The 25,526-nt window shown below is 50.7% G+C and overlaps 4 protein-coding genes across 7 annotated transcripts; 2 read left to right on the top strand and 2 right to left on the bottom strand.

Moving 5' to 3' along the window:
- The first annotated feature begins 667 nt into the window (after nt 1-667).
- Nucleotides 668-13,075, top strand: eif2ak1 (eukaryotic translation initiation factor 2-alpha kinase 1). Of its 3 annotated transcripts, none has more exons than XM_088612364.1 (15): nt 698-1,172; nt 3,097-3,255; nt 3,971-4,107; nt 4,779-4,822; nt 4,948-5,047; nt 5,199-5,279; nt 5,754-5,850; nt 6,397-6,454; nt 6,685-7,057; nt 7,242-7,356; nt 7,483-7,586; nt 10,943-11,063; nt 11,461-11,540; nt 12,019-12,252; nt 12,788-13,075. In XM_088612364.1, the coding sequence occupies exons 1-15, from the start codon at nt 1,022-1,024 to the stop codon at nt 12,896-12,898; spliced, it is 1,965 nt and encodes a 654-aa protein (XP_088468490.1). In that variant the 5' UTR covers nt 698-1,021; the 3' UTR covers nt 12,899-13,075. The 3 variants fall into 3 exon arrangements, with proteins under 3 accessions (XP_088468492.1, XP_088468490.1, XP_088468491.1); XM_088612365.1 differs by lacking the exon at nt 698-1,172 and adding an exon at nt 1,220-2,530; XM_088612366.1 differs by lacking the exon at nt 12,788-13,075 and having other exon boundaries at nt 668-1,172; nt 11,908-12,029.
- On the bottom strand, nt 7,872-10,759 carry LOC148644773 (ankyrin repeat domain-containing protein 61-like). Its single transcript, XM_088612371.1, has 3 exons — nt 10,230-10,759; nt 9,319-9,407; nt 7,872-8,988 (listed from the first exon to the last, which is right to left on the bottom strand). The coding sequence occupies exons 1-3, from the start codon at nt 10,470-10,472 to the stop codon at nt 7,962-7,964; spliced, it is 1,359 nt and encodes a 452-aa protein (XP_088468497.1). The 5' UTR covers nt 10,473-10,759; the 3' UTR covers nt 7,872-7,961.
- A 117-nt stretch (nt 13,076-13,192) lies between the features above and the next one.
- aimp2 (aminoacyl tRNA synthetase complex interacting multifunctional protein 2) lies at nt 13,193-17,062 on the bottom strand. 2 transcript variants are annotated; one of them, XM_088612374.1, is made up of 4 exons: nt 16,815-17,062; nt 15,093-15,293; nt 14,578-14,812; nt 13,193-13,844 (listed from the first exon to the last, which is right to left on the bottom strand). In XM_088612374.1, exons 1-4 carry the CDS (start codon nt 16,932-16,934, stop codon nt 13,456-13,458), a joined length of 945 nt encoding a protein of 314 aa, XP_088468500.1. In that variant the 5' UTR covers nt 16,935-17,062; the 3' UTR covers nt 13,193-13,455. The 2 variants fall into 2 exon arrangements, with proteins under 2 accessions (XP_088468500.1, XP_088468501.1); XM_088612375.1 differs by having other exon boundaries at nt 16,920-17,062.
- A 130-nt stretch (nt 17,063-17,192) lies between these two features.
- Nucleotides 17,193-25,446, top strand: pms2 (PMS1 homolog 2, mismatch repair system component). The gene is made up of 15 exons (XM_088612363.1): nt 17,193-17,630; nt 18,235-18,374; nt 18,947-19,033; nt 19,135-19,237; nt 19,562-19,745; nt 20,035-20,202; nt 20,403-20,500; nt 20,587-20,686; nt 20,999-21,083; nt 21,356-21,508; nt 21,679-22,651; nt 23,165-23,332; nt 23,612-23,712; nt 24,121-24,290; nt 24,511-25,446. Exons 1-15 carry the CDS (start codon nt 17,617-17,619, stop codon nt 24,652-24,654), a joined length of 2,688 nt encoding a protein of 895 aa, XP_088468489.1. The 5' UTR covers nt 17,193-17,616; the 3' UTR covers nt 24,655-25,446.
- The last annotated feature ends 80 nt before the right edge of the window (nt 25,447-25,526 follow it).

The following is a 25,526-nucleotide window of genomic DNA, read 5'->3' as shown; positions in this document are numbered from 1 at the left end:
GAGCTGTTGGAGACCAGAAAATGCACCGTTTGTACATCTCGGTCTCATTGTACCGCCGAATAGCGCAAACAAAGGAGAGAATGTCTCCAAGAGAAAAAAAACACTAAGTGAACACAAAAAACAAAACACTGAACAATAGGTCTGAGGTAATTACAGATCTGAACACTAAGTTGAAACACAATAGATGCATGTATAATATTTTTTTGCCTGGTTATTTTACATGTTTTTGATGGGAGTTTAAGGAACATTGTATTTCCACCTTATGAGCATTAAAGGAAGGCGCGGGATTAGGAGACTATGTTAAAAAAAACTCTTCACCTGGCCTACGAACATGAAGAGTGCAAGTAGTTTGCCACTGGATTCAAAACATGTGGATGCTGCACACTGGTGGTGGTGGAGGGGATCCCCATTACCTGTAAAGCGCTTTGAGTGGAGTGTCCAGTAAAGCGCTATATAAGTGTAAGCAATTATTATTATTATTATTATTATTATTATTAAGCCGTCTTTTTTTCTACCCTAGTTTCATACACGCGCCCTCTAGCGACCCCATCAGGCTGCAGCCTGCCCTTGAGGCACCGCCAGCGAGGGACTATCTAACAATTCCCTCCCTCCCTCCCCGTGTTCAAAGCCAATATTCCCGTCAAGCAAGAGAATGGCTCGTCTCCGGGAAGAGCAACTGCAAAAATGATATCCGATGACCCCCCCTCCTGCATCACGGACACGCACTCATGACGAGATATAGCTGGAGTGGAGCTCTGTCGGGGGGGCATGTCGTGTATTGCGTGATGGTTTCATCAGCTGTGCGCGTTTTTGCAGCGGGGGTGCCAGTTGGTAGACCTCCCCTGCGGGGCAGGAAGCCCGTGTCGGGGTGTTCTGTGCCCGGTGTGGGCAGGAGAGATCAGGTGGAGCTGCTCTCCTTGCGAGGGGAGGCAGCAGCCGTATTTCATCAGTTTACGGGGACACGGCCGGGCAGGGATGGTGCCGACCGCGCTGGGGGTGTGATCGGCGCGGCGAAGCGGCGATGTGGGGACCGGGCGGGCGGAGGCCGTTGCTAGGGGACAGTTCTCGCAGCTTCGGCCCCGTGTTCAGGACCGAGCTGGCCGGCCGGCGGGGCGACAGCCTGGCGCTGCAGTTTGCCGAGGAGGAGGACGACGACGACTTGCAGTTTGACAGTGAGTGACTCCGCGTTTCACGCAAGGTCGTTTACTTCACATTTCCCTTGAGCGAATTTTTATTTTTGCTTAGAAAGATCAGGTCGTCGTTAGACGGTAAACCTCAGAGTTAAACCTCATGTGGGCGGAGAGGACTGTTGGGGCCCGCTCGGTTTCAAGTGTCACTCACGGCTGTCCTCAGCCTGGTTTCGGATTTCATCCAAATTAAGCCCGAACTGCACTTGAGCAATCACAACAAGCGTGTCCTCACGGAACGGAAGCGTTATCCCGCTCTCTGCCAGTGTAGGGTAGGTTGGCTGATACTGTGATCGGTTTACTGTAGTGCTTGTTTTCAATGTCATCTAGTAAGTCTAAAAATATTGTTTGTTGTTAAGAAGGAACTTTTAGGACTGTTGAGAACACACACGGGGTACTGTCGCAGAGGTGCAACGGTGAAAAGGTTCCCCGGTTCCGAACGGAACGTCAAGTGGGGAACACATTATGTGTTACTCCGACACTGAGGCCGACTGTAATCTCTCTCCTGGCTTGTGAAAAACATCATCGCCACCTTGAGATGCAACTAAAGAAGAGGTTTGCATTGGACAAACCTTAACGAACACAAAATCGTGCTTCATTCTTCGTTCAGCCTGAAGGTTTGCCAGGAGTAGTCTGATTAATTTTTTTACCACTTGTGGTCTACTTCGTCAGCCTGCTAAATCAATGGATATAATACTATTATTAATACTGTAGTTTAACCATTTTCTAAGTCATGAACGACAAAATAAACTAGATTTGTTGGATTGCTCCACAATACATTTGTATATTATTTTTATATCTTTTTTTCTTGGCTACCTGTTTCTTTTCAACACAAGTATTGCAAAATCCTTTGCACATCTGAAGTTCAAAGTGACATTTGTTTAAGACCGTTATTGTAAGTGGTAAAAAGATACCCACATCAACAAGGACGTCAACCACTTTCATAACTTAAAACCAAAAAACTGAGTTTAGCTGGAGGGGCAGATATTCATCTTGTGTTGCCTTTTCTATAATCCTTACCGGTCTTGTCCTGCGTTCTCCCAGAGTGTTTTTGGAACAGTATATTTGTTATTAGTAAGATTGGCTGTCAGTTGCAATGGGCTCGACAGATAAGACTAATTTTTGAACACACCCTACTGCACAAACAAGAGACATTAGTATAGAGCTGCTCAAAGAATTGTGCATAACAGACGCTCCATGAGAGATCTGGTCTGTTACAGTACATTAATTAAGTTAAGTTTTTATTGAAAGGTTAGGTTTTTATACTAATATTACCATTTTATATGAAATGGATTTAGTGCACAAAGATATTTTGGGCATGATAGCCAAAGCTGTTGCTGAAGGTAAGAACATTAATTCTTTTATCAATGCATATTATAATAGGGACATACATAATTACAATATACAGTACTACTATTCAATTGTATGAATTGATTGATGAAAATAAATTGTTCATCTTAGTCAAGTTCATCAAGTGAATTGGAGCTAAGAAAATGTATTATGCTGTGGGGGTTGTTTTTCTTGGAACTTACATTGAGCTGAACAAGAGGAAAGGAAATCTAAAATATTAAAAACATGTGGATTTATATATATGCCCACTTTTAGGATTTTCTCAGAATTGGGCAAAAAAAGGCTGTGCAGTCATGGCGATAACAGCACAACTTTTAGCAGCAGGAATCCAAGACTGGAATCCAGGAACAGATCTTACATGTGCAAATCCACAGACATTCTTGATCGGTGCAGCAGAAAGGTATAAGAGATTGTATCTTGGATTCATTCTAGATTTCATTTGGATATACGCAATTTACCCTGCAAGGTTTGTATCCTGAAAAAAAATTGTCATCCATGATTCTCCTTAAAAGCACGGCTTGAACTCTTGCTTGGCTTCCTGACTCTGTTTCATGCCCAGCCTCGGACTCTCCCGAGCAGTGTGAGGCTGTGGAGAAGTACTCCGCGATCAAGGAGTTTGCCTCTGCCATCCCTAACCAGCTGCTGCTGGGCTCTCTCCTGGAGCACCTGTGCTGTGTGTACGAGAAGGAGCCACACCGCTCACACCTCCTGTTTAAAGGTCAGTGGTGCCCAGTGATTCCTGTCCATCTTACCCTGTCCATTACAAACTGGACATTGCCTGTGCTGGCAGCTGTGTTGTAACACAGCTCATCACAACACTGTTTAACTATCCAGTGCAGAGTGTTTTAGCTGTGTAACAGCAGGATATTTGAAACTATGCCTAACCATTAAACAAAAGAGGTAGATGTACCATAAGTTTGTTTCTTATAAGAATTTTTTTTTTAATGTTGTCTAAACTCTCATCAGTTCTTCCTGTGACTGTATAGGATCCACATGTGTGTATATATAGACAGGGTAAAGAGTAGATCTAAAGTGGTACTGCATTTCCAGAATGGAGGCAACATTTTCAAATCTCCCACCCTTTTTTCAAAATCTCACTGGAAAAGGATGCTTCTCCTTTATGAATATAAGACAATAGAATAAGGGTCTAAGATTCACTTCCTGGGGGCCCTGAGGTCTTAGTTGTCAAATAAAGCATTTAAATTTGAAATCATTTCTAATTATTGTCTAAATTAGACCTGTATGGGGTTTTTATTAAGGTCTTTTACAGGTGATTATACAAGACTGCTGCTCTCCTCATTCTCCTCTGTACCTGGTTCTCCCCCCCAGGAACTGGGTTAGAGCCCCGCGGTGGGGTTTTCTTTCCTGCTGTGGGTTTTATCCTCTGTCTCAGAACCCCCTTCTCACTCGTGCCCCTGCTTGTGTTCCCCCAGTGATCAGCCAGCAGCTGGCCGCGATGAACCTGCTGTCCCCCTTGGCGTTCAGTGATGAGTTCAGCACGGTCAGGCTGCAGCACAACCGGGCCTTCACAGAGCTCCTGCGCGCTGCCAGCAGCACCCTCCACTCTCAGGTCAGAAAGAGCCCCCTGTACGGGCTGTATTAGTACTCCAGAGTGGGGCTGCCTCTACTGCCTGCTCCCAAGTGCTGGGGCATTAGGAGAGTAGGCTGAGTTTTGGGATGTGTTTTAACTGTTGGTTTTAGATTTGCTCATCTCCTCTTCCCCTCTTTTCCCCTCTCTGTAAGCGGGTTTGTTACTCTGCTTCCACCTGTGAAGTGCTTTGGGACGAAGTGAAGGGATTATTACCGAGTTCTCAAAGAGCTCCACAATACTGGCTATGGTTTTGTGTCTGTTACAGGGCTGATTTTGATTTACACCAGTGGTTGCCACAAGGGTATCCTCATCCAGGGCCAGTCACAAGCCCTGCCATCGACGAGCTGCTGACCCCTGATTTTCACTGTCCGCACTACAGTGATCCCTTTTTGTTTAATAATATCTCCTTTAGGGGTCTCCAACTGTAGTTCTGCAGAGCCCTAGTCCAACAGGTTTTAGAGACAGTCTTTAAATGACCAAATTCTAAAGACCTGGAACAAGTTAGTCATGTCATGAGACTGTTTAGAACAAAAGTCAGAATATCCTTCAGCCCTGCGGGATTTCGGGTGACCAGACCACGTTTGGAAGCCACTGATATAAATATTTATTTCAAAGGTTGAAAAATGATGTATTTCTCCTGTGTTTTTCAGGATCGTAGACTTCTGGGTAAAGGCGCCCAGGGCCACACGGTCAGGTAAGAACCATTGTGCTTTTAGCTGCTTTGAATATTGACCACTTCCCCCAGTGTGCCACTGTCAGTCTATAATATGGGTATGCATGTTAGCGTGTGCAAATATATATGATCTTCTGTTCTGTTAGATCCAAAGAGGACCTTTTCCAAAGACAGACATCCCGATATCTCAGTGAGTTTGAGGAGATATCCAAGCTTGGAAAGGGGAGCTATGGGAAAGTTTTTAAGGTACGGTTGTGCGTTTTACTCTGGAATTTAACACGAGAACAGTGATTAAAAATGCTGACAAGTTATTTGTGGTTTTCTGGCTTTGCACACTTTCTCACTGCATTAAAACCAGGTAGAGCCCAGGACTCTAAAGAAATGGCTTTACTTTTAGGTGAAGAACAAGCTGGATGGCCAGTATTACGCAGTGAAGAAGATTCTCATCAAGAAAGCTACAAGGAATGACTGCATGAAGGTACGTTGTTGGCTTTTTGCCTCGAACAAATTTCTATGGCTCTATCCTTTCGAAGTTCAGTGCAAAATGTGTTTAAGGGGTTCTTAAACTCTACCTGATATGCGTCATCCCAGTAAGTCCTGAAAGTGAAATGAGTTAGATCTTGTTAATCTGACAGTGGCCGGTGGGGGGGATATTATGTTCATGTAGAAATATCCTTTATGGGCTTCATTAAGAGTTTTTTATACTTGTGATAGAGATGCCTTGCTGAAGCCAGTGTAGGTATGAAACGTACCAAATTATTTTTCAAACATTCATAATCCTGTGTACCCAGGTGCACCCAGCAGCACCATTTCCGGCTCACGTTGTCCCACACGTGGTGCCACGACGGTCGTCCAGCTCTCCAGTCAGTGTGGGACCCGGGACCCGGGGCCACACACACGTGCGCTTGCGTGGGACGGCCACGCGGGCTGACTTGGCTTTGTCTCGCTGCAGGTCCTCCGGGAAGTGAAAGTACTGGCGGGTCTTCAGCATGCCAACATAGTGGGCTATCACACTGCCTGGATGGAGCACGTGCAGCCTGCAGGGAAGAGTAAGCCCCCTAAACTCCCGGCGGTGCAGACCACCTGCGTGCTTGTGCAACGCTAAGATAACTGCAATGAAGTGAATCTAGACACAGTGGGGTACACCTGGGGAGTGTCAGCATTTCCAGCTTCAGAGCATGGGGATGTTCGCAGAGGTGTAAGGGTCACAGATAAGAGACTTATCAAAGCAGTTGTGACGTTTACCTTGGTTTCCTTTAGTCCATTAAGTTCTGTGTCAACCGACAGTCTGGAACAGGGCATAAAATAGGCAGATAGATGGGGGGAGAGAGAGGGAAAAGGAACTTATCGAAGGTGAGAGCCCCTTATTCAGATCTGCCGGAAAGACCAGATTGGAGTTAAGTATTTGAACCCTGTTAAGGGAGCTTGCTATTCTGTGGTCGTTAGAATAGATTCACATTAATTTTGTGCCATTTGGGTAAAATGAAGATAATCTTCAGAGATCCATGTAAAGATTATCAATTGATCGACCACAATAATGAAAGCTTTTTTTCTATACAGCCTTGAGTTATTTTTCTTTCTGTCTCTGACTTTAGGCACGGCATCTTTGCATAATAATTTGCTAGCACTGGAGAGACCGTCGCAGATGGAGGAGTATGTGAAACGTTCTATTTATTTATTTTTTTATTTTCAGTGAATGAAAGAAAGCGAATAAAATAGGTTTTCTAAACATTTTACAGTGGTTCTGTGTTGAGCCACCAGCAGTGCAACTCGGTACGATTAACTGTGCTGCAGCTCTGTTCAGTGACGTTTCTCATGGGCATCGCTGGTGTTGTCTTGATGGAAAAAAAAATGTTCCCCTCTTTGTCTTGTCCCGCTCACAGTGGCGAGGAGAGCAGTAACAGCAGCAATGGCGTCTCTGTAGTCTTTGAGAGCTCTGCCGCTTCAAAGAAGGCAAAGGAAGACGTGGCGATGCCAAAACCCCTGCCACAGGACTCGCAGGGCAGCGGCGCCCAGAGGCAGGAGCAGAAGCCTGCAGTGTGTCCCAAAGGAATGCACAACCCGAAGGGCTCCATTCCCTGCGTGTATTTAGGACCCTCTGGCCAGGCGGCAGAGGGCTGGGATGGAGCGGTGCTTGCAGAAGAGGGCTGTAGCAGGGACAAGCTGAACCTCCAGAGCTCCTGCCTGGAGGGGGACAGCCAGACGTGGAGCAGCGTGTGCCCGCTGAGGGAAGCCTGCGTGCACCGATCCTCGGAGGTATGGGCACTGCACACAGAGACCCACAACCCCTGGCAGTGCGGTGGCAGCGTTCTGGGCAGAAACGCTCCCCCCAGCTCAGGGGCGACCCCGTTCCTTCCCGGTGCACTCCAGTCACGTTAAAAAGTCGACAGTGTTCAGAGCCGAAGAGAACGTCATGGTTTTTTTTGACCCCGTGTTGCAGGTGCAGTACCACCTCATGCTGTACATCCAAATGCAGCTGTGCGAGAGCTCCCTAATGGACTGGATTCTGGAACGGAACGAGAGGCCCGCGGGGGATCCTACTGCAGCCTCCTCCGGTAAGGAAGACTGTACCTGTGGGACTCGGCCCTTGCCTGTTCCACAGAGAGGGGTGTTGGGTCATCCATTTAATCTCCAGGTGGATGCTGCGTGTAAAGCCTTCTGGTTTTGTTTTCAACCTGTAGGGTACAGCCTTGTGGACACCAAGCTCACAATGAGCATCCTTGGTCAGATACTGGAAGGTGTGCAGTACATTCACTCTAGAGGGGTCATGCACAGAGACCTGAAGGTGAGTTTCTTGGACTGTACTGACTGCACTGCTTTGCTACTTATGGAATTTCCAATTATTTTATTCTTATAAACAGTGGCCCTTCCAAAAACGGTTTTAGGTCACCTAATATGTCAGCTTTGTAATTTAGAGATAAGAGCTTAATGAGGCTAACGGAGTAATCCAGTGAAAACCACAGGAACAGACACAGAGGTCTCTGTTGAATTATCCTCATAGATCCCCCTTGTCTTGGATTTGAGGTGCTCAGCAGCAGTACAAGAGAATGAAGGATGACACAGGGGCTGCTTTGCTTTTCGTCAGTATTTTATTGCCCTTGCTTGCTGTATTGCATTGGTGATTTGCCCAAGAAACCTTGGCAACCGAGACTCGTGCTAATCAATCCTCGAGGTTCGGTCCTCCAGGTGTTCTGCTCAAGTTCTCTTTGAGCCCTGTTTGCCTGCTGCTGCCTGTGGCACAGCGCCCTCTGCCGGGGATGGAATCCCAGTTGCTGTAGACGAAGTCAAACAGCGCCTGTGGCACAGCGTCTTTCAGGTGCGTTCTGAGCACCGCCCCGTATTGCTGGCGGACCTTGATCCTGCAGATGTCCTGGAGGCGTAGGGGCTGCTGGGAGAGGAGCAGCAGGAGTTCCCTCTGGAAGCAGCTCTCTGGGCGCGTCAGGCCGCCGGGCAGGTGGCCTGCCCCGTTGGTGAGCCTCAGTGGGTACGTGAGGCTGAGTAGCTTGCCCAGCAGCGAGGCGCACTGCAGGTTGGGCCCCCGGTCCAGAAACAGGAAGAGGCAGTTCTCCCCGGCGGCCGTGCGCAGGTTGACGTTGCCGCCGTACAGCAGCAGCAGGTCCACCACCTCCTCGCGGCCCCCCCGGCAGGCGTCGTGCAGGGGCGAGCGGCCTGCCCGGTCCTGGGCGTCTGGCCGGGCCCCCCCGGCCAGCAGCAGCCGGGTGCAGTCCAGGTCCACCTGAAGGGTCCCCCCAGCCTTGGCGGAGGCGGCGAACACCGCCAGGTGCAGGGCGGTGGCCCCGGTGTGCTGGATGACCTGGTGGATGTCTGCCCCGCAGTCGAGCAGCGCGGCCGTTACCTCCGGGCTCAGGGTCCCGGCCGCCATGTGCAGCGGCGTCATGCCAAGGCGGTCTGTGGCATTGACGTCGGCCCCGCTGCCGGCCAGGATGCCCACCGCAGGCGGCGCCCTGTAGCGGACGGCCAGGTGCAGGGCCGTGTGCTTGCAGCCGCTCGCCACCTCGGCGTTGATGTCGACCCCCGCGCGGCACAGCAGCCCGAGGCAGGCCTCGGCGCGCCGCTGCATGGCGGCCATGGCGCGCTGGAACTTGGTTTGCGGCTTGGCCCAGGTGGCGGCGATCGAGGGCCAGTGGGTGATCACGAGGTGCAGGGCTGTCCTCCCCCGCAGGTCCCTGGGGAATCGAGCAGTGACACCGATATCCCCACCTTGCTACAGCTATAGCATTGATCATGAGCCTCTCGTCCTCGCTGTATTACACACCATAGGCTGACTTGATGAACAGAACAAAAGGAGCGTGATTTCCCGTGCAACTGCGCACATCATAGCTGACAATGGCAGCGCCAGTTTTACAAGAACTTATAAAGTAAGAAAATAACCGTGTTCATAACGATCGGCAGCGATATTATATATACTGGCATGTTATAAATTGGAGCTGGGCCTCGTTCGGGATTGGAGGAACGGGCTGGCCTGGCCTGTGGGGTGGTGGAGATCCGATGGTCACCTCATCTCGGGATTGGCTCCGGACAGGAGCAGGCGCTCCAGGCTGTTCTCCTTCCTGTAGGTGGCAGCCAGGTGGATGGGCAGCACCGCCTGACCCGGGACAGCCCAGAAACAGAAGTATTAGTACCGTGTTCCGTTTAATCAGCTTTAATCGGACTTGTTCAAGAATGCTGGCCAACCACCAGCCACAGCAAAACAGCGATATGAAAATTAAAGGATGATTCAAGTTCCTTTTCAAACAGCAAATTAACCTAGCAGGCATCCTTACAAATAATGTGAGATCAGATGTCTGAGAACTTGGCTCTGCTGATGTAAAGGACACGCAGCAGTTATTTGTGTTTTTGTTTGATGGAGGGAGAACATGAGTTTTGATAGTTTTGGTGCAACGATTCATATAACAATCGCATTTTCTCACATGCACGCCCTCCAGAGTAAGCGGAATATTGGCCGCCGGCGTGGTGGGTTCATTCTGTTAGCTGTGCTGCTGGACTCCTCAGTGAGCCGAGTTTCACATTACAGTGCAGTGACTGGAGCTTTAACGCTGCACGATTTCGGAATGTGTCGATTGCAGAGGACCGTAGCGTTGCGGGAAAACAAGCGAAGTGAAAGGGTGTTTATTATGATCTGCGTTTGGCTTCACACTGTTCCGTTCACGGATTGGGGTGCGCAGTGAGGTGTGAGCTTCTCGCGGGCCTGTAGTAGGAGCATGCACATCCAGGTTACGTGCTTCGTTGAGCAGTAACGCGAGTAAAGCTCGAGTGTACTCGGGGAGCGAGTGCACGGGACAGCTGCTGCTTGCATGCCTGTTTTTAACGCACGATGAGTCGACCAGGATGACAAAAAGTAGACTGTCGTAATATTCACGCCTGTCCTCACACCACCCCCTGAAGACAGTTCGCCCTTAATAGTTACCTGTGTTTGGAGAGTCGGGACCAGTGCGCAGTCGTTCCAGATCTTGATGGGCTCATTGACCGGGTGAAACTGCAAGATCTCAACAAGGCGGTCCGTCTCCCCCTGCAGAATGGCTTCGTGCAGTTTGAAGTGTAGTTCGTTGTAGCCGTGTTGTCGGCACTCACAAACCTTCTCTGACCTGTTGGCCGACGTTTTGGAGTGGCTACGGCACGGGCCGTGGTGTTTCCTGTTCGTATTGCCCATTCAGAGCGTGAGAAACGTCTTCATCGAGGGAATAAGCCGGGTCGTCCGGGGTCTCGCAGTCCGAGATCGCATGTACGCGCATTCGGTTCGAAAGTGACGCCATAAACGTGTTATTAAACGAATCTGCGTCCCAGAGGGATGCCGTGTTGTGAGTTTTTAATGCTCCTGGGGTCTAACGTCAGTTATCGTTGCCATCTCGGTTTTCCTAACGATAGCAGGATGTGACTTTCAAAACCGTCCGATGTTAATGGCTCGTCAAAATTGGCTGCGGTCACGAAAGTGACTGCTTTCCACCCCATCGGCGGAAGTGGGTTTTGCTGCGGACCGGGTGGCACGCACCGACGTGCCCTCTGTAATAAAGGTGCTTGACGTCCGCTGGGAGACGTGCATGGCCACCTCTCGGGGTCCCAGGGGATGAGAGGTTTGGGTCCCGCTAGATTCGTGACGGTTTGCTCTTCCCGGCCTTGCAGCCCAGGAACATTTTCCTCCACGGCCGAGACTGCCGCGTGAGGATCGGAGACTTCGGCCTCGCCTGCAGGGACATGATCGTCGATGACAGCGGGCCCTCATTCCCAGACACCTGCACCATCGGTGAGGGACCGATTTAATTAGACTGCGACCCACACAGCCTTCTCTCTAATTGACGCTTTCGGATTGCGAATCGGAAGACTCGTGCTTGATGTTTTCTGGTCAGTTTGGGGCTCTCTTTTTAGTCCTGCACATAATTGACGAGCATTTCATTACATTTGTGCATATGACAGATAAGCTGAACTGAACATTGCATTCTTTTATTTTTTTTAAAACTGTGTTAAAGTGCAGTGCTGTTACTGAAAGTATAAAATAAACTTTATGGTATGGCCCGACCTGGCGTAACATTGCAATGAAGTCCGTTATAGGTCTTGAGTCAGGTTCAACAGCTCCAGCGAAGAAAGACAGGACTGGAGAGTGTCAGAGCTGCTGAAACCTTACTGGATTGTGTTTGTCACAGGTTCTGCACATACCACTGGTGTGGGGACGTACGTCTATGCTGCTCCAGAACAGCGGGAAGGGTCTCGTTACGACTACAAGGTATTCTGCCACATTCAGACGACAGTGCCAACAGCAACCTTAAATCACCTCTTCTAGCTGACCTTGGCATCACTTCTCATCTGCACTGTAGCAATATTTAAATGGGAGGCAGCGCTTCTTACGAGGAACCCCGATTAAAAACACCGTCATGAAAAGGTGTAGTGTCTCGCTTAGCTGGAAAGGAATACTGTTTAGTGTGTTTTGTTATGGGTGCCATCAGAATTCTTCTTAATTCCTAATTTAAATTCTTATTCTCTGGTTTAAATTCTAAAACCAAATATATACAGTTAATACAAGATCAGGCTTAAAATTGTAAGTGAATCGCAAAGCGTAAACTTGGAAAACCCGTTTTTTCTTTAAAACCAAGAAGGTGGAAGGTATCCCATTCCAGGTGATGATTAATGGACTAGTGCGAAAGGTGGGTTGTGGTCTTCCTGGGAGAACAGCCTCGCAGTGATGCCGATGCTGTCGTCCGCAGTCGGACATGTACAGCGTGGGGATCATCGCCCTGGAGCTCTTCCAGCCCGTCAGGACGGAGATGGAGAGGGCACGAACGCTGGAGCAGCTGCGCGTGGGGACGATTCCCGCGGCCTTCGCCCAGCGCTGGCCCGTCCTCGCCAAGTACATCCAGCGGCTGATCAGCCCGGATCCTGCTCTGCGGCCCAGCGCCGCCCAGCTGCTGCAGAGCGAGCTCTTCCACCACACTGATGAGGTGAGGCTCAGGGCCCCACCTGCAGCACCGCAGCCTGCCAGCAGGGGGACAGGCGCCTGCAAGGAAGTTCACTGGTCGAAGCAGGATGTGCAGTGCAGTGCGCTCCGCTCGTTCAGGTCTCGAACCCGTTTCATCCTTATTTTACCCCCAGTCTCGTAGAATGTGCAAAACAAAGATGGGATTCTAATGCCGTTTCTTAATTTGTTTTCCACGTTTTTGTATTTAGAATTATTGATTAGCAATTGGAAAGAATTTACGCCACTGTGTTTGCAGTGTCATCTTCTGCATCAGTCGTTCTGAACCTGGAGACATGCTGGACTTTTTTTTTTTAAATGTGAATTTAAAACCAAAGAACAGAGGGTTGTGGCAGTTTAGAACAGGCTGCCCATCCATGTTGTGTTCTTCCCAGGACAAATCTCCGGCAGTCCTCAAGCGCGTAGCTGCTAGCAGAAACAGGCCGGGTCCGCGTTCTCGCCTCTCGCTTGGTCTAGCACCAGGAGGGTGACGCTGAACTCCTCCTGCCCCTCTCCCGCAGGTGATCCATTCCTTACAGAGGAAGGTGGCGGAGCAGGAGGTGGAGATTGTGCAGCTGCGGAGGCAGATCAGCGAGCTCCTGCAGGCCCAGCGTGGTGAGGACCCGCGCTAGTGGACCAGAGGACCCCTGGCAGCTGCTGTACAGAAATGTGAATTTGTAATTTACCGAGAATACCGGCTTATGTTTCTTTTGTATTGTTTTAGCATAATGGCTGCTTTTAAAGCGATGCGTTATTTAATTAGGTTTTGCCTTTCTTTAAGGTCCATAATAAAACATTCGTCTACAAGGGCAGTGGGTTCTGGAAAGTATTCAACCTATGATGAGTGGTTAAATGAGATCAGATTCTCTGGACAGTAACAAAGCATCTGCCAAAGAATTTCACAAAATAAGGAGTTCAAAGTCATCCAATGTGGAAGATTTTTTTTATTTTTTAGAAGAAAAACTTCTACAAATGCTGCTTTACATTAAAAGTATTTTTTAGCTTACAGTACTTAACATTTCCACCACTGAGTCAGAACCCAAATAACATTTTTAAATGGGTACTAAACCTGCACAGCTCTAGATCATATAGGCACAAGGTGGGAGGGAGCATTTTCCTTAGTATTGAGACATCTTGAGGTCACTCTTCACTTGAATGTGATGCAGAAGCCTCACGGGGACTGTCACCCTCACTGCATCAGCTGGGAGACGCAGGTAAAGTATCCCGAGTTCTCGCAGGACTTGATCCACTTCTGCACGTTGGTGGGGACGGAGCTGGTGCTGGCAGACTGCAGCAAGGCGCAGAAGCACACGATGTCAGCAAGCGACAGCTCCGAGCCCGCCAGCCACGGAGACCGGCACAGAGCCCCGTTCAGAGCCCGCAGCGCGGCAGCTTTCTCCTTGCTGCTGCCCTCTACCAGCTGGAAGAAGGCCGTGTCCACCCAGCTGTCCACCACAGTGGCCATCACGGCGTCCTGTGGCCCGCAGCCCAGCAGCCTGTACAGGAAGCGAGCGATGTTGCCCTCCCCTTCGATGTGGCACATGTTCTGGATGCTGAACTTCATCTGGGGTTTGGGCACTAGACCAAAGAGAAGGGCAGAGGTGAGGTTCGGCCAGAGACTGGAGCAATTAACTCAGCACGGTGCCACTCCGCATTTTAATGGTATCAGGGATGCAAGCAAGGCAGGGTGCTTTCCGAAAACGTTTTCATCACCTGAATCGAAATCCTTTCGAATTCTGCCAGGTCTTTCATAAAATTCTCTCAGAAAGAAGTTTGCACCACTTGACTACACTAACAGCAGATGCATAAGATAAGCAGCCAGATGCTGTATCTGTTGTTAGTGTGGTTCAGTTCTTTTCAATTCTGTAGGCCTTTCTCAGGACCACATTCCTAAGTTAAAATTGAAGTAGAAGGTGTTCTGCGAGTTAGAGAAATCCTCAATTGGAAGGGTGTGACATTAAAACCCTATAATCCATTATGCACACAATCAAGACCTCAAAAACATGCTATGCTGTAGATTTGATGTTAGTTATGCTGTAGATTTGATGTTCATGTCCTTGAAGGATGCCGACTTTTTTTTTTGAAAATGAACATATTCCCTCTTTGACAATTTTAACAATTTTACATACCCACTAGGTGTCAAAATATTAAAAACCACGGTGCTACATTTCTCACGTTTATGGTATGATCCGGCAAACAAAGAGAAGAGTGAAGAAAGACCAGTGGACCTGCTGGGCCCAGGGCAGCAAGCGGAACAGGCAGACGGGCTCTTCGCTGGTCCTATGAGGCTCTGACCTGCTCCTGCTCTTACCATCTTTCCATATCAGCGTGAAGCCCAGCTGGAAGTCGTGGCGGGAGCAGCTGACGGGGTCGCGTGGGCCGAGGCAGGCCAGAAGCCCCGGGGGGACGGAGGGGACTGAGGAGTGGACGTGCGCGGTGGACAGCACCCTGTAGCGCTGCCGCAGGAGGCTGTGCAGCACCAGCAGGGCCAGGGGCGGCCGCGTGGGGTTGGCGTTGACCACGATGTCCCTGAGCGCGCCGTTGTCCTGCAGGCGGCAGCACACAAGCCAGCGGTCAAGCTACACAGTCCGCTGCGGGCTCACCTGCAGTGTTTCATGCGCTCCATCGGCCATCGGCCTGCCCATTCACAGGAAGGGCAACAAGCAGCAGGTGGAACTGGCACAGCACTCAGTGTCCCCTGCGCTAAAACCCCACCTTATCCCTTATAAAGATGCCCAGTGAGGCCCACCCCGTCCACCACCTGTAAACTCAATCGGCGGATGAAAGGCGGTGGCTCTCCGGGGGCCAGCGCCAGCAGACACTTGCCTTGCCCAGCAGCGAGTCCAGACCTGCGGCGCCGGGCGCGTGGCCCACGTCCCGGGACACGCTGGTCACGTCAACGTCGGCGTCGGGCGTGGCGATGGCCTTGGACAGCCCCTCGACGGCGGCCTTCAGCTCCAGCAGCCGGCGCAGGATCTCGTCCTGCCGCGCCTCCAGGGCCCGCACCGCCGGGTCGGCCTCTCCGTCCTGGGGGCGATCGGCGGCCGGAGCCGCGGTCAGCGAGCAACTCCAGAGACCCGCCAGCCTGACAGGGGGCATTCGCCGCCGCGCACAGCCCACTTCGCAAAGGCCGATCTCGCCACGGGCGAGGACTCCCCCGATACCCGCAGATCCCAGGCCTTCACAGCTACGCGACAGTTACGCCGGCGGAAAACCTCAACCACAAGACCGCTCTCCACCCTGCCTGGGCGGCAGCTCCGACTGGCTCGTGTCTCCCTGCGAGCTGGAGGAGCAGGCAGCTGTTCTCACACTGCCCGGAGCGAAGCGAGCAAATACTTCTGTGCCGACTGGCTCTCCGGATGAGAATTCACACCTGGAGTATTATATAGCCACCTTTAAAGGCGCTATATAAAATAAAGTTTATTATTATTATTATTGTTCTGACTGACTGAAGCCCATCCCCAAAGCACAGAAAATGATCTCCCAGCGCCTTCAATTTTAAGACATGATGGAGTGAGTGGAGGAACACTGGACTCCACTACCCTATAGTGGTTTATGCCGGATTTTTCCAAATGCTTTCTTTTAATTGGTCAAGTCAATTCAGAACAAGTGTGTACCCATCCATACAGCAGCCAGTGCCCTGGAGCAGTCGGAGGGAGGTGTTCCTACTGGGATTTAACCCCACAAGCCTCAGGCGTGGGGTCCGGAACTCATCGGAAAGGTCTGGGCTCATTCACACCGTCGGGGCGGCTCCAAGCGCACAACTCGCGTCCGAGTGATCAGTGCAGATGCTTGTAGCTATTAAAATCGCTGATAAAGCAGAGATGGAATGGGAGTGTTATTGGTTTCCCGGCTGCAAAAACCACTGGTGAAGGCTGGTTTAGTGGAGAAAGTGATTTCCCAGTTGTCATGGGCCCGACATAACATTTAGAGAACTACTAATTATAGAAGCATCTCCAAACTAAAAATACCTATAAGGTATTTCACAGCTTAACAATGATAACGTACTACTTCGCTCCACAGGTAGAGACTGCAGAGCAACACGCTACCTTAATTATATATACATATCGGTTTTTAAAGAACGATTTGCTAAATGCTGTAGGTGTCGGTGCTTTCATGCTTTCATGACCACATGCTCGGTGCTCGGTTGGGCACGCTTCTCCGCACGACCAATCAGCTCCAGCCTCGCCACGCAACGGGGTCGCACGCCGCGTTGCATCAGAGAGTGTATTAAATTTAAAACCTGCCGTTTCCGCTCGGCCCTCAGCTGCGCATATCTACCAGCGCACACATCGCAGCGACGGGCATAGCCCCTCCTTCGAAATCGAAGCCAACAGAAACCTTCTCATAAGCTTCTTAATTCGTTCTGCCATGAGTTTATCGACTACCACGTAGCTCCTAAAAGCAGAAATAGGCAATATATTGTCTTGGCATTCAAAATACAGAAAGAGCGCGTTAAGAGAGCTAACACTGAAGCGTGAACGGCGTACGGAGAGACGAGCAGGACTCCCGAAACACACCAACATTATCCTGATTGAATGACATTACCTGGTGCGCCTGTGCACAGCCGCTTCTCTGATCGTGGATATTCGCTAACGTGTACATGCAGGTCGGCAAGTCAATCTGGATATCTCCCCCACTGATCGGCTTTACCTGGTACATCGGCATGCCTCCTGACGTCTGCTGGAAAAACAGAAAACAAACAAACCCAGCACGTTTCCCTAAATATCAGCAGTTCCCCCGATCCCTAATCTCCGCCACCCCCTTCTAAGAACCGAACCAAGAGAGGATGTCCCGCCCACTCGGGAGGCGTCACATCCGGAAGTGTCAGAGACTCTCCACTCCCATTGGTGTTTCTGAGAGCCAATCGCCTCAAGCGGTCTGTTGCAGGCTCATGGGAATAGTATTCCTAATTTCACTCGGGCACTCCTGGGACAGGCTGATCTTCAGTGTTGAAAGCATGTTCTCAAGGTCTTCAGTTCGTTAGACATTTATATTTCACATTCCGAATGTTTTAAAATGTAAGCCTTTTAGGAAACGCAGCTCTTCTGGGGCGATGTTTTGCGAAGAACTCAATTTCCCAGAATGCCCCTGAGCTGCCAGTACTTGTTGGCGGAAAATAAGCTGTACATTAGCTTTAAATGCTGAATGAAGAGCTAATGGAAAGAAGGTTTGAAATCACAGTCGGTCGTTTCATCCACTTTTCTCACCTGGAAGGACGTAGCAGTGAAATTGTGCACCTGGAAAACTCCGTTTGCCAGGACAAGATGATTTTCCTGTGATGAGAAGAAACCCGTTAGTGCTGCTTTTTTTACGCTTTAGACATTAAAAAATCGTAGCAATACGCGACATGACTGAGGAAGTGTGAGTACAGGAGTTTCCTTCTTACTTTTTATTATGCGAAATATAGTTCATGTGCATGTTTGCCAATATAAAAACAGTAACCGTAACGAGAGATAGGTGCTGAAATGATTTAGATGATTATTTACATCCTGTACTACTCGTATCATGAATAAGGCAATTTTATTTTTAAAATGTAAGTCATGGCAACAGTAGGCACTGGAAATGCCTCTCCCAGTTTTGCTCTGCAATACTGAAATACTGCATTCTGGAAGAGCTGAGGCCATCTCTGCTTCTTCCAGACTCCGAAAACTGATGCTGCCCTGATGTATCTACATCAGTAGAGCCTTGTACAGGTGTACTGGAGAACCTGGAAAACAAAATATATATCATATTAATTTCACAAGCTTGTCTAATCGAATGGTGCAACAAGCTGGAATCGGCTAGCATGAAGACTGACGTGCAGCCGATAATGTTCGAAGCTGATGCAGCAGGAGATTAGCTGAAGCTGAGGATGCAGAGTTCGATTAGCTGAAGCTGAGGATGCAGAGTTCGGAAGCAGTCGGATTCTTTTTTTCCCTGAGCTGCGTCCGTATTTCCCAGCTGATGTCCTCTTCTGCGTCTGCAGGTGTGGAGCCGCAGGCGCGATCAGGCCCATAGACCGGCGCTCCGTGCATCAGATCTGCTCTGGCCAGGTGGTGCTGAACCTGGCCACCGCCGTGAAGGAGCTGGTGGAGAACAGCATAGACGCAGGAGCCACTAACGTCGGTAAGCATGCCCGCTGTCTGTGCCAGGACACTTCAGTCACCCGGGGACTATACACAGAGTGCAAGACTTGTATGCAGCAAACATTTTAATAGTCCTAGGTTAATTCCATGCGGAAAAGAGAAGAAAGAGAACACAGCGTTTCGGCCGTGGAGCCTTCCTCACACCTGTTTTCTTCTTCTCTTCTCAGCAGGAGTAAACCTATTACTTGGTCCTTTGCAGCCTACGCATGCTGACACAGCTGCCCACCTGAACTATTTTAATAGTCAAACTTGTAAAAGACACAGGAGAATCACCTCCTCTGGTGGCCGGACTAGATAGAAAGAAAGAAAGAGCTTTCTTGATCCTGTAGGATTACAGCAGCCCAGGACGAACAAGAACAGACATCAGAATATACTAAAAATTCAAATAAGTACAGCAATAGAAAATAAAAAAAAACTGCATTCCCCTTTAGCACGTACACTGTTTTCTGAAAAGACTGGGGCCTGCTCTCCAAAGGCCAGCCGGTCTCTGCTCCGTCAGCGGGCTGGGCCGGCTCTCGGTGACGGCAGTGCGCCTGTGCGCTGTGTTTGCAGAGATCAAGCTGAGGGAGTACGGAACGGAGCTCGTGGAGGTGTCGGATAACGGCAAAGGGGTGGAGGAGGCGAACTTCGAAGGGCTAGGTGCGTATTCAGGACGCGTGAGGCAGGAGAAGAAAACAAAACGGGCCACCCTTCGATGAAACGAGGGAAAGCTGCCTCTCATCTCTTCATCTCTGTTGCAGCTCTGAAGCACCACACCTCCAAGCTGCAGGAGTTCTCGGATTTGGTTCACGTGGCAACGTTTGGTTTCCGGGGAGAAGCTCTGAGCTCCCTCTGTGCCCTGAGGTACCTCACGGGGGGGGGGGGTCTGAAGCAGTCACCGTGGTAACAGGCGATTGTCTTCCATTGCAACAGTCTCCTGGACTGCGGTCCACCTCGTGGGACATTTGGACTATCTATTGCTCTTGTCCTTCCTGTTTCATTTACATTCCAGTTAATCCACCACAATGATTGATTGCTGAATTGCTGCTTCCTTTGGGGGTTTGTGTATTTCACACCGCATTCCCTGCATTCCCCACGCGGGCCTGGGTCTGCGTGACGGAGGCGGGACTCCGCCCCTGTCGTGTTTCCCCCTTGCGGGACTGACGCCCTCCGCCCGCTGTCTTGCAGCCAGCTCAGCGTGGTGACCTGCCACGAGTCGGCCGGAGTGGGCACCCGGCTGGGGTTCGACCGGGACGGGCGGCTGACCCAGAGGAGCCCCCAGCCCCGCCAGCAGGGCACCACCGTGACCCTGCAGCAGCTCTTCCACACTCTGCCAGTGCGCCACAAGGAGTTCCAGCGCAACATCAAGAAAGTAGGCCAGCAGCCTCGGGCGGGTGGTTCAAATATTGGTTGCAAAAATGAGATCCCACCTAGACGATGTAATGGCAATTGCTGGGTTGGTTTAGTAGCTTTCAGGTATTGCGTTCATTTCCTAATGACCTTCAGTGAACAGGGATCTGTGTAATCCTGCATGTGCCTCTTTACAGTATATCTGCTGATAACCCAGTTTGTTGTCATGCAAAGGCTTGGGAAAAAGGTAAAGGCAGAGCTGCTGGCTGGAGCCGGGCCCCTGTCGTGACGTGGGCTGCGTGTCGTTGCAGGAGTACGCCCGCATGGTGCAGGTCCTGCAGGCCTACTGCATCGTCTCCACGGGGGTGCGCATCACCTGCACCAACCAGACGGGCCAGGGCAAGCGCAGCCTCGTGCTCAGCACCAGCAGCAGCCAGAGCATGAGGGACAACATTGGCTCAGTGTTCGGATCTAGACAGGTAGGTGTGTGGGGCTTTCAGAAGCCCAACTCCTCCTCCTCCTCCTCCTCCCACTTCTTTTCCTCTCTCCGTGTCTTTTGTTTCATGCTTGTCCCATGCTTCCCGTCTTTTTTCCCTCCTGAAATTGGCCGTGTCACCTCTCCGGCCAGTGGGTCTGCTGTGTTGCATTTACAGCGGATCTGCTTTCCCCCCCCATGCAGCTCCAGAGCCTGATCCCATTCCAGCAGCTGCCCCCCAGCGAAGCCGTCATGGAAGATTACGGTCTCAGTTCGGCCGATTTGCCCGACAGCCTCTACACGTGAGTTTGTCCGACATTTGCGTTCTAAAGCGGCGCCGCCTTCTCAGATTCTACTGGAGACCTGACATCCTGTTTTTGCCTTCCAGCATCACCGGTTTCGTTTCCCAGGGGGAGCATGGCTTGGGGAGGAGCTCCGCGGACAGGCAGTTCTTCTTTATCAATAAGCGGCCCTGTGACCCCGCAAAGGTGCCCCAGAACATGTTCCCCTCAGTCTGTGATAGATTGCTCCTGTCTGCCGCCATGCTTGACAACTGGCAGCAGCTCTTTGTATAAAACCATCGAAGCTTTGCAGGATTTAGTGTCTGATGTATACATTTGTATGAGGGTTGCACGGGTTCAGAAACTTGCAACCTTCAAGCCATAAAGCAACAGAGCGTTTTCGTCTTCTGCTATTGTAAATGTGTCTTTACAACATTTAATAATAGGGAAAACATATAAGTATATAGGGAAGTGCACGTGTATATATTTTTACATGTTGAATTATTCTTCCTCCCGTAGGTCTCCAAACTTGTGAATGAAGTCTATCACATGTACAACAGACACCAGTATCCGTTTGTGGCCCTGAACATCAGTGTGGCGTCGGGTAAGTAGGAGGCCGGGCATGCTGTGCTGGTCTTGAGTCTCGTGAGGATCACGAAATTGCTGATCGAATTTGCTCCTTACTTGTTGTCGCAAGACTTGCACAGAGGTAGAAAGCTCAGAAACATGCACTGCTAAAAGAGCAAAGTCTAAAACTGAAAAAAATGTCTCTATGCGTGCAGTCTGTGCACGTGCAGATGTTGGCAGAGGCTCCTTGCGGGGCTGCCAAGCAGCGTGTTGTCCTGTGACGCCGCCGATGCCTGTGCTTTGCCGCAGACTGCGTGGACGTCAACGTCACGCCAGACAAGCGCCAGATCCTGCTGCAGGAGGAGAAGCTGCTCCTGGCCGTCCTGAAGACCTCCCTCGTCGCCATGTACAACGGCGGCGTCAACAAGATCAGCCTCAACCACGCCGCGTTCGCCCGGCCAGGTGGGCTCAGGGAGCCAGAAACGGCCCTTCTTTTGCCGCCGTCGAGCCGTGCGTTCGGTCGTGTTCGAGCCGTGCGTTCGGTCGTGTTCGAGCCGTGCGTTCGGTCGTGTTCGAGCCGTGCGTTCGGTCGTGTTTGAGTCGTGCGTTCAATCATGTTTCGTTTCGATCAGGTGCGTGCGAAACGGCTCCTCGGCGTGACGCAGCGGAGACCCCGGTAAAGCCTGCTGCAGTGGAACCGGCTCTTCCAGACGCGGGGGCTGCTCAGGGATCTGCAGCTGGACTAGAGTCCAGTGACCCTCCTGAGAGCAGCTCGGCGATGAGCGTAGCCAGGCTCAGAGCAGCTTTCTCGCTGCACCAATCGGCTGGGAGCGAGGTGAAGGGACACAGCGCCAGCAGGAAAGCTGCGCCGAAGTCTCCCGCGCAGACAAGCCTGCAGTCTTTGTTCAGCCGCTCCGGTGGGACTAACTCAGGCAGAGGGGTCCCGTGCCCCGCCTTGCAAACTCCTGCGGACAGATTCGGATATTCCCCAAGGAAAGGGGCTGTTCCAGAGGAGCGGACCGGGGATGACCGGGACAAGAGGAAGATGGAGAGCGAAGTGGATTCAGGCCGAGGGAGCTTCCTGGCCATGAGCACTCCGGATAGCGTGTGTGGAGAAGCATCGGAGCTCAGCTCTCCCGATGGAGTCGAACTGGTTCCCTTGGGTGCTAAAAATGAAAATGAAGAGGAGCGGGTGAAGGGAACGGAGATTGACAACAAAGAGCAGAACTCGACCGATTCTGTGTCCCGCGGCTGGGATACAGGTGACCCGTTGTCCTCGCCTGGCCAGTCTCCAGAGTGCAGCCTGAGCCCAGGTGCCAAGAGAGCCAGGCTGGAGAGGCGGCTCCCGTCAGGCCTCCAGACTCCGAACCCCGGCCGGCCCTCTGCGGGGCCCGTGGCCGGCCCGAAGGCGGACACTCCCGTCCGGCTGCAGAAGAAGACCGTGCCGCTGCGCTTCTCCCTCCCCGAGCTGGCCCGGCGCGTGGGCAGGCTGCGGGATCAGCAGGAGCGGGAGGCGCAGGAGGGGCTGAGGGTCCGTCGGTTCAGGGCGAAGATCAGCCCCGGGGAGAACCAGAGCGCGGAGGCGGAGCTCAACAGACAGATCAGGTACCCCGGCAGCCACACAGGGCGTCCCCAGCCAAGCTGGACAGTCGGCCTGTCCCTGGCCTGTCCCTGGCCTGTCCCTGGCCTGTCCCTGGCCTGTCCCTGGCCTGTCTCTGGCCTGTCTCTGGCCTGTCTCTGGCCTGTCTCTGGCCTGTCTCTGGCCTGTCTCTGGCCTGTCTCTGGCCTGTCTCTGGCCTGTCTCTGGCCTGTCTCTGGCCTGTCTCTGGCCTGTCTCTGGCCTGTCTCTGGCCTGTCTCTGGCCTGTCTCTGGCCTGTCTGCGTGGGGATGGGAGCAGTTGTCGGGTCTTTTCTGGGTTTGATTGCAGTTACAGTTAGCAGAGACTTGCAGCTCACAGAAGATACTGCAAGCATTAGTCGGGGACAGGAAGGAAAGCTAAGATTTTGACATCTTACAGTCTCTCAAATGTACCATCTGATGTCTCGGAGAATCACTGTGATTGTTTTACCCCATTACGTAGCATTCTGCTGCTTTAAAAACATTTCTTTTGCCAAAAGCAAGGACATGTTTGCGAAGATGGAGATCATAGGCCAGTTTAACCTGGGGTTCATCATCACCAAGCTGGACTCGGACATCTTCATGATCGATCAGCACGCCACGGACGAGAAGTACAACTTCGAGATGCTGCAGCAGCACACTGTTCTGCAGGGACAGAGGCTCATTGTGTGAGTGATGAACTCTTCTTCTCTATCTCCATATGTGCTGTGATCAACAAGATCCATCTCAGCCAGCCAAGCTTAGGACTCTAGACATGAGTTTATAATACTATGTATAGAAATGTTTAGGAAGAATTTCAAAGCTGAAATTGACATTACTCGCAGAGCTATTTAGTTGGACCACAGCAAGAGTAAAGACGAAAAACCAACGGCCCTATAATCGTGCAGAAGCCGTGCCTCCCTGGTGCATCTAATGCATTGATTTTCAGAATTTTAATTTTGCCTTAGCCCCCAGAAACTACATCTGACTGCGGTCAATGAGACCATACTGATGGAAAACTTGGAAATCTTCCGAAAGAATGGCTTCGAGTTCCTCATCGATGAGGATGGTAAGAACTGATTTGTGTATTATCTGAACGCAGTCCCAGAATTCAGCTCAGTGTGCTTCTTGGCGTTTTTATGATTTAGCCTCTGTAGTGTAGAGAGGCTATTCCTGGTACCCTGCTGTTTTTTTAGCCATTCTGTGATGTTGCAGGTTAAGGGTTTTACTTACTCAGAGTGTTTTTACTAAGTGAGCAGTAAGGCTTAGCACCTTAATTACTTAATTGCTTAATTGTAGGCAGAAAAACTTGTTTTTCTCATCTGATGCGTGTACATTTCCGATTTGTTAATGGGACCACATTGTGTTAAACGTATTATTTAATGTGTTATGTCTCCGGCCTGCCTGCGAAGCACCTTTCCCCCCCTGTTACAATAAAGGGAGCACGTCAGTGCAGGTCTCACACCTGTCCCCACAGCTCCGGCGATGGACAGGGTCAAGCTGGTCTCGCTGCCCACCAGCAAGAACTGGACCTTCGGGCCGGCGGACATCGAGGAGCTCGTCTTCATGCTGAGCGACAGCCCCGGCGTCATGTGCCGGCCGTCCCGTGTCAGACAGATGTTCGCCTCCAGGGCTTGCCGGAAATCCGTAAGAAATTCCCTGATTGAAGAAGGCCGTGTCGCTGCTTGTATTTCAATTGCAGCACGGGTTCGAAACCCTTTCCCTCTGGTCGTCCAGGCTATTGGAATAAGCAGGGAACGCTAGAGGAGACGTCTTGCCTGTTTGCCACTGCTGTTTGTTTTGTGTTCCTCCAGCCCCTCCGTCTCGCAGGTTAGAGGGTGTAACGTGCCTCTGTCGCCCCCTGCAGGTGATGATCGGCACGGCGCTCAACGCCAGTGAGATGAGGAAGCTGGTGACCCACATGGGCGAGATCGAACACCCCTGGAACTGCCCACACGGCAGGCCGACCATGAGACACCTGGCCAACCTGGACATGATCTCCCAGGACTGAGCTGCAGCTGCTGACTGCTTGAGGCTCTCTGGTCGTAATCCTGCCTGACTGAATATTTACCTTGCTGGAGCTCTGCTGGGCTGAATAATATTCTTACCTCTCGGTTCATTTAGAACAGGACCAGAGCCTGTCTGTAGACGGACAGGCGTGGTCTAATTACTGGCTTTGCTTTCTGGCTGGCTAGCTCTTCGCTTGAGGTGTCCTCACCTGATAGTCCAGTGTGTGGTCCTGTGCTCTCCTGAGAAACGCTAGCGGTTCTGCTTCTTTAAGGACCTGTGGTGGAGTCAGGGAGTCAGGGGACGGCACATGTCTGTGTGCCGTACGAGCCAGTTCGGATGTTGGCAACAGCACTGCCCTGCTTCAGCTTCCATCTGCCCACACCTGGGTACAGGACAACTGCTGGACACCTGCTACACGCTAGCAGACACTGCTGAGGCTGACTGGAGTTCCTCTGAGGAGGATTAGTCAGTCGTTAACTGAGCTTTAGAAGTACTTTTTTTTTTAAAGCCACTGTTCATAATTGTGCCATGTGGATTACGTCATTTAGAATGTCTGTTTTCCCTCTTTCGTTTTAATCGGCATTTTAAAATATTTTCATCTGAATGTATGGTTATAATCTGTTATTTTGTTTAACTTTTGTTCTGTGCTTTTTTTTTTACCAAACTTTACTGTACACGGTTTAGTATACATTCGGTATTTGTAAATTATGTAGAATTTCTTTTAAGGTGATTTCAATTTTTGTATTCCCCTGAGTGTACAAAATGTTAATAAATATGGTTTTATTTTGTATGATACACTTTCTTTAGTTATTTGCTTTCACCCATAACACAAACTAGTTTAAGGTATTAAAACATTTGCTGAAGTATAAAAAG

This window comes from Lepisosteus platostomus, chromosome 19, assembly GCF_059453375.1.
Source record: "Lepisosteus platostomus isolate fLepPlt1 chromosome 19, fLepPlt1.hap1, whole genome shotgun sequence".
Taxonomy (NCBI): domain Eukaryota; kingdom Metazoa; phylum Chordata; class Actinopteri; order Semionotiformes; family Lepisosteidae; genus Lepisosteus; species Lepisosteus platostomus.
This window is presented reverse-complemented; position numbering and strand designations above follow the sequence as displayed.